Source organism: Sorex araneus, chromosome 11 (genome assembly GCF_027595985.1).
Source record: "Sorex araneus isolate mSorAra2 chromosome 11, mSorAra2.pri, whole genome shotgun sequence".
NCBI classification, from domain to species: Eukaryota; Metazoa; Chordata; class Mammalia; order Eulipotyphla; family Soricidae; genus Sorex; species Sorex araneus.
The window spans coordinates 26,196,512-26,208,796 of record NC_073312.1 but is presented as its reverse complement, the minus strand read 5'-3'; the positions used below and the strand labels follow the sequence as shown (position 1 = coordinate 26,208,796).

The 12,285-nt window shown below is 56.2% G+C and overlaps 1 protein-coding gene across 4 annotated transcripts in view; it reads left to right on the top strand.

The window, feature by feature from the left end:
• PAX2 (paired box 2) overlaps positions 1-12,285 on the top strand; it is a 92,689-nt gene that overhangs the window by 47,077 nt on the left and 33,327 nt on the right. Inside the window, exon 7 of one of the 4 annotated variants that reach the window (XM_055119060.1) lies at positions 4,018-4,086. The exons of the other annotated variants lie outside the window; for them this stretch is intronic. Coding sequence (XP_054975035.1) covers positions 4,018-4,086 — 69 coding nt within the window. The remainder of the gene's footprint in view (positions 1-4,017; positions 4,087-12,285) is intronic. 4 annotated transcript variants of the gene reach the window in all.

Genomic DNA, 12,285 nt, shown 5'->3' with positions numbered 1-12,285 from the left:
ATTTCTCCTTCTTCCAAAATATCCAAACCCATTTGGCTGCCACGGCCTTTGCCACTCACTAAATTTCATTGTGGTTGTTTTGGCGGCCGCCGCTAATGAGCAGGGGGAGGCTGTGCTCTCGGGGGGCTCTCAGGCCAGGGCTTCGCGAAGCTCCCTGGCACCCTCTGTGATCTGGAAGATTCTGCCTCCCACCCCCCCTGCCCCCACTCCCACCCCCGAGGTGGTCTCCCCTCACCAGCGGTCCTTGCAGTTCTTAGAGTATGTGACGCCCAGAGGTGGGGTGCGGGGTGCTCTGTTCTTTTCCCCTTCGGCCCTTCTCCTCTGCGGGCCATGAGCAGAGCAGGGACAGAGCGCCCTGGCTGGAGGCTGTGTCCAGAACAGTGTGTGTGCCTCCTCTCTGAGCCCCTGGCCACGTTCATTGTGCCAAGCTTTTCGATTCGGTGGCCCTTCCCTGGCACTTGATGCCAGAAGGCTCAGTGCTCTACGGTACCCAGCAGGGCACGATGCGAGGCTCATCCTTGAGGAGCTTTTAGTCTGGAGGGGTTTGTCCGTCCATGAGCACCGGGTGCCGGAGAGTCCACCAGCTGTCTGTGTGCTGAGGGGGGCCGGGGAGGGGAGCTGAAGGGGGCTGCGAGGCGGAAGGGACATGTTCAAAGGCAATAGTCCTGTGGAATTCTGTCTATCTTATGAGACAGCCTGGTGACCAGAGGTGTGGGGGGAGGCGATGCTGGGGCATGTGGGCTAAAAGGGCCCCTAGTAGAAAGGGCTGAGGCAGATGAGTGAGGTGGCAAGAGGCCAGGCCAGGGCTGGACCATGGAAAGAGCTGGACATCTCTGTCTGTAGACATGGGTGGGCTCTGGGAGTGTCAGAGCAGGAAGGGAGAAGGTGGATCTGGCCCCAGAACCCTTAGTGTCCAGCACAGCTAGGTGATATCAATGGGGATATATGTCAGGGACCCGTGGACTTTTCCCGAAGAACAAGAGTTGGGACCTTTCAGCTGCCTTTTACTGCTTAAACACGGACTTCCTGGGCCTGCCCAGGGGAAAGAAGGATCAGGGACCCTACTTTGGGGGAGAGAAGGAGAAACCTCTTGTCTGTGTTTTTTCCATCCCTGTCCTCTCCCTCTAAGCTAGAAGCAAAACTCCCTCCTCACCACCACGTCCACATTTGACCCCTGGCCCAGGTGGGAAGGAAGAGGAGGAAAGGCAAGGAGAGAGCCACAATGGACCTCCCCAGCCCCCACCACACACACACACACACACACACACACACACACACACACACACACACACACACACACTGGGTGCCTCCAAGCAGCCAGGCCCAGTTTGCATTCAGGAGCAGCTCAGATGATTAAGAATAGGGGAGATAATTATGTGTCAAGATGATGTAGCCCAACTCCGCAGTCAGGCCAAGGTAGCAAAGCAGCTGGCAGGCCGGTCCAGGAGGCTGCCTCAGCCTGCACTGCAGACACCCTGGGGTGTCCTTTAGCTATCAGGGGCCCAGCAGGCCGAAGGAGAAATGGACTTGGGGTCATTGAAGGATACTGAGACGGGAACAGAGACCCACATCAAGGGACAAGACCCCTTCTTGGGTGTGGAAGACCAGGTCTCCCTCCCTCTGCCCCCTGCCCAGGTGCCCCCTCCCTCACAGCTGTCTTTTCCACTGAATCTCATGCCCTGAGGGCAAGCCTGGAGCCTCTCTGTCCTCCAGAAGTGGCTCGGGCCTGCCTCTGGGTCCAGTGCAGCCTATTCTTCAGCTCTAACAATGTCACGGTGGTGGGCATTAGCGAGGACAATCATTGCCGCGTGTGCTGGCATTACTGGAGACAATCTCAGCAGTAGTTATTGGTGTTCACAGTGATAATACCCAGAGCATTATTGGCATTGGCACTCGGAATATGGACAGTGTTATTAGTATCTGCAGCAATCATATCAGTGGGGATATTAGTAAAGGGCCGATCAGCTGTGACTCAGGGGAGGCGGCGAGCTGACAGTGACCGCACGCCCGCTGGAGTCACCGCCTCCTGTCTTGGCCTTGGGACCTAGAGAAGCCCCCCGCCTCCGGACATTCCTTTGAGAAACGTGCTAGTCAAGCCGCTTTAAAATCCCACCCCCCCCCCAAGAGCTCCCAGAATGAGTGAGGTGGACAGAACAGAGACAGATGAGTCACGAGGCCTGAGTCACAGGCTAAGTCACAAAGCACCCGGAGGCCATCTATCCATCTGACATGGCACATTCCCAGCCAGGACCCCCAGAAAATTCCCCTTCTTAGCTACAATTGTGAGGAAGGGAGAGGGCACATCTGAGGGACCTTCCAAGGACACTGCTTCCCTGGCATGTGCAGGTCCTGGCCCGGGTGGCCGGAGGACACAAACCCCTCTTTCCCTTTCTCTAGCCAGGCTGACAAGCCACAGTCCTTGCTTTCACCTAGGTACTTCCGGCTGCACCCCAAGCATTGCTCTCCACAAGCTGTAGCCCAAAGCCATTGCCTCCTCTGTCCAGAAACCCCATGGAAGCCATCTGGGGTGCGTGGGTTGAAGATGGGTGTGTGAGGGGCTGTGTGTCGCACTGTGATGGGGATTACAGGGGTTGTGGTTGGTTTTGCCTTTCATTCATTAGATGCAATTGAGTAGCACCAACAGGTGCTGTTGTGCCTTGGCCGGCAGGGCGGGCTGTTCACTGCAAAGGGTTGTCACCTGTCCTGTGCATCCTTCTGCTGTGGAAAGAAGTGGTGGCTGGGAGAAGAAGTGGGGTCCTTAGTTTTTCTTCTAAAAATTCCCTGGGCTGGGGAGCTTAGACTGTGGAAATGAGGCCCCCCCCCACCCCACTGCCCTGTCCAGCACGCTGGCTGTACGCAGAGCAGGTGTCAAAGACAGACCCCCACCGAGAAGGATTTAGGCCAAGCCAGGGGGCAGTCAGTCTCTGAAGGGTGGCACAGTTGGGCACTGGGGCTCAGTGGGGGAGGGAGAGGCACCGCCTCGTACCTTGGACCAGCTACTTCACTAGCCTCCTCCATCAGCTCAGCTTTCTCCAGTGGAAATCACAATTGTGCCTCCTGCAGGTAGCCCTCCTGCAGGACACAGCTCTGGGGTGCCAAGCTCAAAAGATGGGTCCTTGTGGTCCTGAGGAGAAGGTCTAACTGGCTTATGTGTGGAGAGGAAATGAAGTCCATGGGGGATGGAGACATATTCAGGGACAGGCTCTCTGTCCTTGACGTGGTACCCCGGAAGTGAAGCAGTCTCAGAGAGCTGGGTGAGCGCATCAACCACCATGCCGAACTAGAGGCATTGGTTCATCGCTGCTGGCTCATTTGTTCTGCAGTTCTCGTGCTGAGGTCCTGGTCACCTCTTAGCATGCCCGAAGGGCCCCTGAAGACCCCAGCTGTTGTGAGGGTGTCACTGGTCTTAGGAACCCTTCCATTCCGACATGAGGTATTGTTCCTCTGCCCCCCAGTGTGCCTTCCTGCTCCCACAGACAAGTGGACTCACCTCGAAGAGCACATGCTTATCTCACGGTCCCGTATGCAACTCTGACAAGGCTTGTGCATATGTGCACGCGTGTGTTTTCTCCCGTTCCCTGGTCTTTGGGTGAAGGAGACGTGGTGCATGGCAGCTCATTTACTGGGGCATGTAGAGCTTCAAAGAGATGAGCGGTTACAAGCGTGCATGGCCCTGTCCCCCTACCTCCACCCCCAACCCCCAGGGAGCCAGGAAGAGCCCTCAGCCAGCCCTGCGTGTGCCCAGCGCCTGTGGTCATGAGGTGCACATGGGGCTGACTGTGGAATTTTGCCCTAAGGGCCGGGGACACCTCAGCCTGCATTTTGTGGCTGGGTTGTCCTCAGGCTGCCTCTAGGGGTGCCCTGGGTCTAGGAGACTGGGGCTGGCAGCCCTCCTGCTCAGGCTCCGAGCCCTACAGAGGAGAGGAACTGGGTCTCCCCGCCCCAGCTCTTGCCCGGGCTGCTCCCTGCCTGTCTTTCGGGATCTCTCAGTGTGTGTCTGTCTCTCATTTGCTCTAGTTGAGGTTTACACTGATCCTGCCCACATTAGAGGAGGTGGAGGTTTGCATCTGGTCTGGACTTTAAGAGGTATGGGGGCCAGAGGGGACCTGGTGTGGGGGTCAGGGGAAGTAGCTGGTGGGGGTGGGCTGGTTAGAGATTGGGTCCCCAAGGCCCAGAGAGTAGTGAGGGGGAAGTGGAGGGGCACTAGGAAACCAAGAGGCTAATCAAGTCTCCAGGGCCTGGGTGGCTTCTTCGAGGGCCACTGTTGGGGGGGGCTGGGGGCTGAGGCCCCAGCGGCCTGGAGGGTCAGGCCCTTGGTGGACAGGGCCACTTTTTCTAGCCCTTGGAAAAACAAAGAGCAGATCAGGTAGTAAAACAAAAGCAAAGGAGACCTGGAAGCACCTGACAGCGCTAATTCATCACAGCCCAAGTTTTTTCCTGTGTTCCCATTATATTTGTTTGTAAAAGTGGAAATCAATTTTGAAGGTAATTTTCTGGAAAGAATGGAAGGGAGGTGGGAGGGCCGGATAAGGCAGAGATGGTAAAAGGAAAAATTTAGGCCAGGCACAGCCCAGGGGCAGCTCTTGGCAAGGTGAAAGAAAATTGCATATTCAATCTCCATCCATGAATCTCCCTCGCTGCTGCCCGCCTCCTGCTTGAAAACAATGAAGGCTTTTTCCCAACGCTGGGCAGGGCCTCGGTATCAGACTCACTTTAACTTCAGGGTCATTAATTCCCTGATTATTGAAGGAGAAGAGAGGGTTGCAGCATTGGCCATTCCAAAGGCACCCCCACCCCATGTGATCGGAGCTTGGCCGGGATGGGGCGGGGGCAGCGGGGGGCCGGAGGTGAGGTTCCCGTTGGTGAGGAGCAGAGGCTGGGAGGGAGGACCCGGGGAGCCCACTGGACTGGGGGGAAGGCAGCCAGGAGGAGGGTGGAAAAGGCAGTCATTACTGCATACCTCTGTTGTGTTGTTATTGCAAATTAAAAGTAGCATGTTCCAGTCCACAGCTATCTTTGGGGAGGGAGGGGCTCCGAGGGAGGTGGGGGATCTTATCATTGCTTCTTCAGCAGACCAGCCGCGGTGTCACCGTGTGAGGTGACATTTGAATTTACAATTCCGCTGAGAAAAGCCATTAATTCACAAATTAACATTTCTCCCTCTCCCTCTCTCTTTAACACTCTCTCCCTCTCTCACATGGATGTGCAAGCAATTGAAAAGACAAAGGAAATAGCCTTAAGGAAGAGACTTTACTGCTAGTCTGTCTGTGCGGAGATTGCTCCCCCTGCTTCCAGATAGATAAACCAATTACCTGAGCCGCTCTGCTCCTGGCCGCCCCGCGATCACCCCCTTTTGTAGGCGGCCTCTGCGGTGCGGCTTCCACTCCGCGTGGCTGGATTGTGGAAGCCGCCTGCCCTGGTCACCGGCCTCTCTTCCCCACTCTTTCAGGGGTGGAGGGGCGAGACAGCGGGAGGAGCTCTGGTGTAGAGGCAGGCAAAGGAGCAGAGGCTGCTAGTGGCCAGCAGCCCCGGCCCTGGACTTTGGGTGCTGGTGAGCCCCCTGCATATCCCCCCCCACACACACCGCTGACTTGCAAAAAGAAACCTTTAGAGACTGAGGCAGCCACCGGGACCTGTTCTCTGGGGTCTTTTGGTAAGAGCTGTGGGCGCCTGGCCAAACCCGAGGGGGCTCTGAGCAAGGGAATGTTGGGGGAAGCATTGCCGCGTGCCCACCGCTCGCGGGCACAGGATTCAGCCAGGAGGTGGGAGGCCTGCGGGAAGGGGTCCAGAAGAAGCCAGAGGGGGTGCTGTCTTGGGTAAAGTAGGAGAAGGGGCACTGCTTCCTTACCTGGCCCAACACTCGGGTGCAACCTGTGTTCACCCCTAAACCTCACACCTACCAGACTGAAGGGAGCTTCTTTGAAAACACCCCACCTGCCCCCCGGTGTGCGGGCCTCAGGGGGCCGGCCCGCAGTGCTGGGCAGTGAGCTCACCTCACAGGCAACATGGGGCCTCGTTCTGCTTTCGCTCTCCTCCAGGCCTACCTACACACTGGCAGGGAGCTGGGAGGAGGCTGAGTTCTGAGAGAGGCGTCCAGGTCCCTGCCCAAGTCGCTGGTTCTTGCCCCGGCACTGTGCTAGGCAGCATCCTCACACACGGCCCGCTGCCATGTCCTCTAGCCCGCCCAGAGAGCGTCATCAGCCTAGACCAGCGCCTTCACGGCAGCAGACCCAGAGCTCGACTTAAATTTGCTTTCTCCCAACCAGTCGGCAAAGGCTGGCTACTGTTTACTCCGAGACAGAGGGAGAATTCCGGGTCAGCGCGCGCGCACACACACACACACACACACACACACACACACAACACACACACACACACACACACACACACACACACACACACACACCCCTGTGTGAACCCACCTCACTGCTGGTAAGATCAGTAACCTGGGAGATTAGCCTGTTCTCACTTGAGTGGGGGATTCTTTTTCCTTAGCTGGGTGTCGTGCTGTCGTCAAACCCAGGAGATATGGGCGTACGTTTGCCAGCTGGACACAGACATGGTTTTGTGCGGGGGTTCAGGAGGGGACAGTCCCTGTGTTTATGCCTAGACTATGGCCCAGTTGGTTTTTTGAATTTTGGTTTGGGGGCCACACCAGGCAGCACTCAGAACTTAACTCCTGGCTCTGTGTTAAGGAATCAGTCCTGGTGGGCTTGGGGTGAAGCCCACCCCAAGTGAAGTGCTGGGGATCAAACCCCGGGCAGCTGCTTTCAAGGCGAACACCCTCCCTGCTGTACTGTCGCTCCACCCCAAATGGGGGCTCGGTTGGGACCCACCTGATCTGTCCCGCCTTGGTGCATGAAAGGTTATATTTGATGGTTTGAGAAAGTTGCAATTTAACACCAGACTATTTCTTTCCCCCATAACATGCCAAAAAAGTCAGAAGCCATCATTGGCTGCTACCCTCGAAGAGAAAGTGGAGGTTGGCAGAGTGGGGGTGCCCTGCACCCCTCCCCACACAAACTGGTGTGGCTAGTGCTCCAGCGTCCACTTTCTCAGCGAAGGCCCCTCAGTCCTCCTTGCTAGCCCTGTGTCTGTGCACTTGGGTATCAGGCGCCCTCACTGCCCAGGTGTCCCCGTGGCTGCCCCCTTCCAGGAGCAGGAGAGGTGGGGCTCCCTCTCCCCTCTCTTCTTGGGCACCTCTCACTTTGCCCTTTGCCCCCAAGCATAAGATGCGGGTGTTTGCCCTCAAGACCCTGCCTGTCCCGTCCCCAACCTGGCCTCCCCCTCTGCAGGTAGCCGTGAAGGGCGGGAGCCTGGGGACCCCTCCAGAGAGGCGCTGGGGAGAGCTGGGGGTGCCAGCTGCCAGGGGAATGGGCCTGGCAGCACCCCCCACCCCACTGCTGGCTATACAGGACAGAGCCCTGGAGCCCAAGGGAGGGTCCCCACACCTGCCTTCCTCTCTCCATCCCCCCTCGCCTGGTGGGGTGGAAAGGCCAGGAGGGTTGGGGGAGGGCTGGGCTCGGCGCAGGCTGGAGACAGATCACAAGCCTCAGCCCAGTGGCAGCAGCGCCAGTAATTCAAACCATCCTGACCCTCCGCTGAACCCGAACCCGCTGACCTTGACAGCAGTAGACAAGGGAGGCCTCACAAACCCGACCTGCGAAGGGGCTCCCCGCTCCCACCCTGCGGCCCAGCCTGCAGGTGGCTCCGAATTTGGCCACCCCCTCCCCAGATATGTCAGCGTGGCCCTCCCAGAGCCTCCTCAGAGGCCCTGTGCACTGTTCCCCTGGGGGACAAGGGCACTGCGGGCTGGCTTCTCCCTCTTGTCCTCGCTCCCTCTCCTTACTGCACGCGCGTGTGCATGTGTCTGAGTGTGTGTGCGTACATGTTTGTGCATTTGCATGAGCGTTCATGTGTGTGCATGCGTGTGCGTTCCTATGCGTGTCCATATGTGTGCGCGCATGCATGTGCATTCACATGTGCGTCCGTGTGTGTGCGTTCACATGTATGTCCATGTATATGTACACATGTGTGTGCATTTGTATGTATGTCCGCGGTGTGTGTGTGTGTGTGTGTGTGTGTGGTCTGGGTGCACACGGGGCCAACGATAAAATGTGATGGAGACAGAGCAGACAAGGGGAGGGAAGGAAAGCCGGAGGAAAACAGCCCCAGGAACCGGCATTAAAGTCAGTGCAGTTTATGAAGTTTATGCTTTGCTCCTAGGGAGAGCTGGAGTCCATCCAACTGCCTCTCGGAGGCTGCCAGACAGCTCCAGAAGCACAGAGTGCAGGGGGGAGAGCGAGCAAGCCGGTGATGAGGGAGTGAGGCAGTCTCTCTCTCTCTCTCTCTCTCTCTCTCTCTCTCTCTCACCCCCAAGCCCTAGCAGACTATGAAGCCTTTGCTGCAGGGGTGCAGACCGGTGTGTTGATGAGCACTCCAGGGTCTCCCTCCCTCTTCTTCCCTCTGTCCCCATCCCTGTCAGAGGATCTGAGACCCCCCCCCCTCAACACACACACCTGGGCCACGTCGACAGCTTGGGGGGTGCACTAAGCTATTGCAGGGTGGACCCAGCTTGTGGAAAGGTGGTGTGGGAGTGTCCGTCCCCTGCTGTATCTCATGGGACGTGTTTCTTCCCGGACACTGATGCTCCAGTTTGCTCTGACCTCTTGGTTCCCCAAAGAAGGTGATACCACACCCTCGTCGGGGGGTGCTGAGCCTACGGGAGGAGGCAGTAGGCAGGTAGTGGAGGGACGGGCAGGGGAGGAGGGGCAGTGAATCTCTTCTGTTTGTTGGTTAGAAACGGTAGATTTGAGAGTGGAGAGATAGGACAGTAGTAGGATACTTGCCTTGCACACAGCCAATTCCCAGCACCCCATATGGTCCTCTGATCCCTGAGCACTGCCAGGTGTGGTGAGGGGGAGGAGGGAGAGAGGTGGGGTAGATTTCCAGTGCTGGGGGAGGGGGGGCTGAGTGATTTTTTTCTGAAGAGGAGCAGTTAGGCCATAGATCTAGGGGCCTCTGGGGGCCTAGTGGTACCTACTGAAGATTGATACTGAATTTTTTTTTTTTTTGCTTTTTTGGGTCATACCTGGACTGGAGCAATGGCACAGAGGGTAGGGTGTTTGCCTTGCATGTGGCCAACCCGGGTGGGTTCGATTCCTCTGTCCCTCTCAGAGAGCCCAGCAAGCTACCGAGAGTATCCCGCCCGCATGGCAGAGCCTGGCAAGCTACCCGTGGTATATTCGATATGCCAAAAACAGTAACAAGTCTCATAATGGAGACATTACTGGTGCCTGCTCGAGCAAATCGATGAGCAACGGGATGACAGTGCGACAGTGCAACCGTGAGTCACTGAGTCAGTGAGTCACACCCAGCATTGCACAGGGGTTACTCCTGGCTCTGCACTCAGGAATTACTGCTGATGGTGCTCGGGGGACCATATGGGATGCTGGAATCGAACCCGGGTAGGCTTCGTGCAAGGCAAACACCCTACCTGCTGTGCTATCGCTCCAGCCCCATATACTGAGCTTTCTTAAAGAGACACAGGCAGAGGCTTTTCCAGGGAATTCAAAGAAAGTACAGATGAACAAGGCAGGAGGTGGGTGTTGTTAGAGAGACTTAGAGCAAGCTGAGATGGGCCTTTCTGGACTCTTCCAGACTCTTCATGCTCATAGACACAAAGTTCAGGGAGTGGGGTGGGGGTACATGCACTAACTTGTACATGGGTCAGGACCCTTGCTTTTGAGGAAGTGGCCATTGCCCCCTGCCCTGTGGTACCACCTTCTGCCTCACACCCTGTGTTTCTGAGATTGGGGCCCCGTGCAGAGGGGCAAAGTCAGCCCCCACCTCCGCCTGGGAGCTTGGTGTGTCTCTCTGGTTCTCCCAGAGCTGGAATGAGGAGAGGACAGAGGTGGTGTCCTTGGGAGGCGGCGACAGTGGAGGAGGAGACCCCTCCAGCCAGGAAGTGCCTGGCTGGATGGAGGTGGAAAGTGTCCAGGGCAGGCTTTCGCCCTTTCTCTCTCCTTCTCTCCCTCCCCTCCCGCCCTCCTCATCCCTCCCTCTTCCCTCCACACATCTTTATTGGTTCCGTAATAGCGTTGATTTGCATGTCAGGCAAAGCCCTGCTACACACACAAGAAGAACACCCCAGCCGTGGCGGTGTGGCGGTGTCAGCTCTCGCGGTTGTTCGACAGTGTAAAATTAAATTAATAAAGCCCCCAACACAGGAAAACATAACAGGAAATTAATGGCCTTTACTGTCGCTCTGATGCAGTCATTTGCAAGCCTGCTTTCCGCACCAAAGACTTCATAAATGCAAGCAGTTTCTCTAAACAAGCATACTTAGGGCGGCCTGGTATGTAATTTTTCGCCTTGCTTGTGTCCTTTGAGCTAACAAAGCCCCCTTCCCTCCTGGCTCCAGAGAGGTTTCTAACTGGTGCTGGCCCCAGCTGGAGCCCAGCAGGACACAGAAAGCCTCCTGGGGCCCTCTCAGAAAGCCCGGACAAGGCTTCAGTGCACCTTCAGTCCCCCCCAGGCCCCCCCTTGGACATCCCCCAGCCAGTGATCTGGTTGCTCTGGCGTTTCCCAGTCTGCAGGAAGGTTCTGCGCATGCTCCCAGGCAGAGAATTTGATCAGGCTGGGGCATTCCCCCAACCCACTCCACCTTTGCATTTGTCTTCTCTCCCCGCTACCTACCTGCTTCCCACCCCCTGCCTCAGTCCTCCCCTCCTGCACCTGTGACCCGCTTCCACTTCACCTGGGGCTCACACGTCCAGTCAGATGCACTTTGGCTTTAGCTGCTATTTCCTGTTCCTCTCCAGGTAACCTGGGGGCTCTTCGGGAGAGAAAATAGCTTATGTGGACAGAAAGAAGCAAGTCACAGCACTTGTATAATTCCCTGGGGCCACCCCGGCTGTCACTCTCTGGGCCGCTTACGCCACACGAGGGCCCTAAACGATCATTCGGCCCATACCACAGGCAGATGACTGTGGTGTGGCTTTGGGGTATTAGAAGGGGGAGTGTTAAGAAGACTGGATGCTGAGCTCTCTGGGGCCTTTGGGGCATGGCGGGCGTGTGTCTGAGGAGCCCATTTCCAGCAACTCAGGGAGGCTCTCACCCACCAGGCTGGCGGTCACTAGGAGTGCAGGGAACAAACAGGCAATGGGACTGGGTCTGGGAGAGACGTCTCCGGGGACACTCCCTGTGCAGGGAGGCCTGGCGCTGGGCTGGGGACAGGGCAGGTCCTAAGGCGCTCCACTCCCTTACAGCCCTCACTTGGAACATTCCCCACTAGTTGTTGTGGATGGGACACTGCTGGCCCATGCTCATTGTTCTGTTCAGGGTCTATATGCTCTTCAGGGATGAGCACGGGACTAGGAGTCCCCATTTTCAGATTTGGATTCTGGCTCCACTCTGATTTGGGGGAGATTTGTTGTTGTTGTGTTTATTTGTGTTTCAGGGAGAGGGCAGTTGTGCCACACCCAGTTGTGCTCAGGGTTTACTCATGGCTCTGTTTTCACAGACCACTCCTGGTGGGACTCGGGGTGGGGGAGGGACACCATATCCAGTGCTGGGGATTGGTGCTGGAAATCAAACCCAGGTCAAGTAAGCAGCTTTCCCCGCTGTACTATCTCCCCAGCCCCTCTAGTCCCACTTGGTATTTGCTAACTTGCCTCTGGTTAATCACATAATCTCTCTGACTCGCAGTGATCTTGACTTTAAAATAGAGATAATGCCATTTTACAGAGTAAGGGAGTGAAGATCTCTACTTGAAACCCTCTTTGCGCCTTCCTCCTTTCCTTTCCCATGAGTCCTTGTTAGTACCGTGAAAGACACAGGCCAGCCTGGGTGGATTTTAGCATCGCCTGTGTTGTGGTCCCTGCAGTTGAGGAGGTCCCGCACCCTCCTGGTTACCACCTCTGAATTCTTCCTTGACAGTTAAAGTCCCTCTTAAATACACTCTGAACTCTCGAGACAGTCCAGCCAGTGCAAAGTAGAATAGAACCATTGCCATACTCCACCTGAAGATTCTACATCCATAATGTAGCCTAAGATTGCATTCGATTTTTTAGCAGCCGTGTCAGACTCAAGCTCATATTGAGTTCGTGGTCAACTAAAACCTCAAGATCTTTTTCACATCAATTGTTCTCCAGCCAGATCTACCCCATTCTGCACTTGTGTAATTGATTTTTTTTTTAACCTAAACATAGGGCAGTCTATTTATCCTTGTTGAATTTCATCTTGTTGGTTTTAGCTTTTAATTTCACCCAGCTAAGAACACGA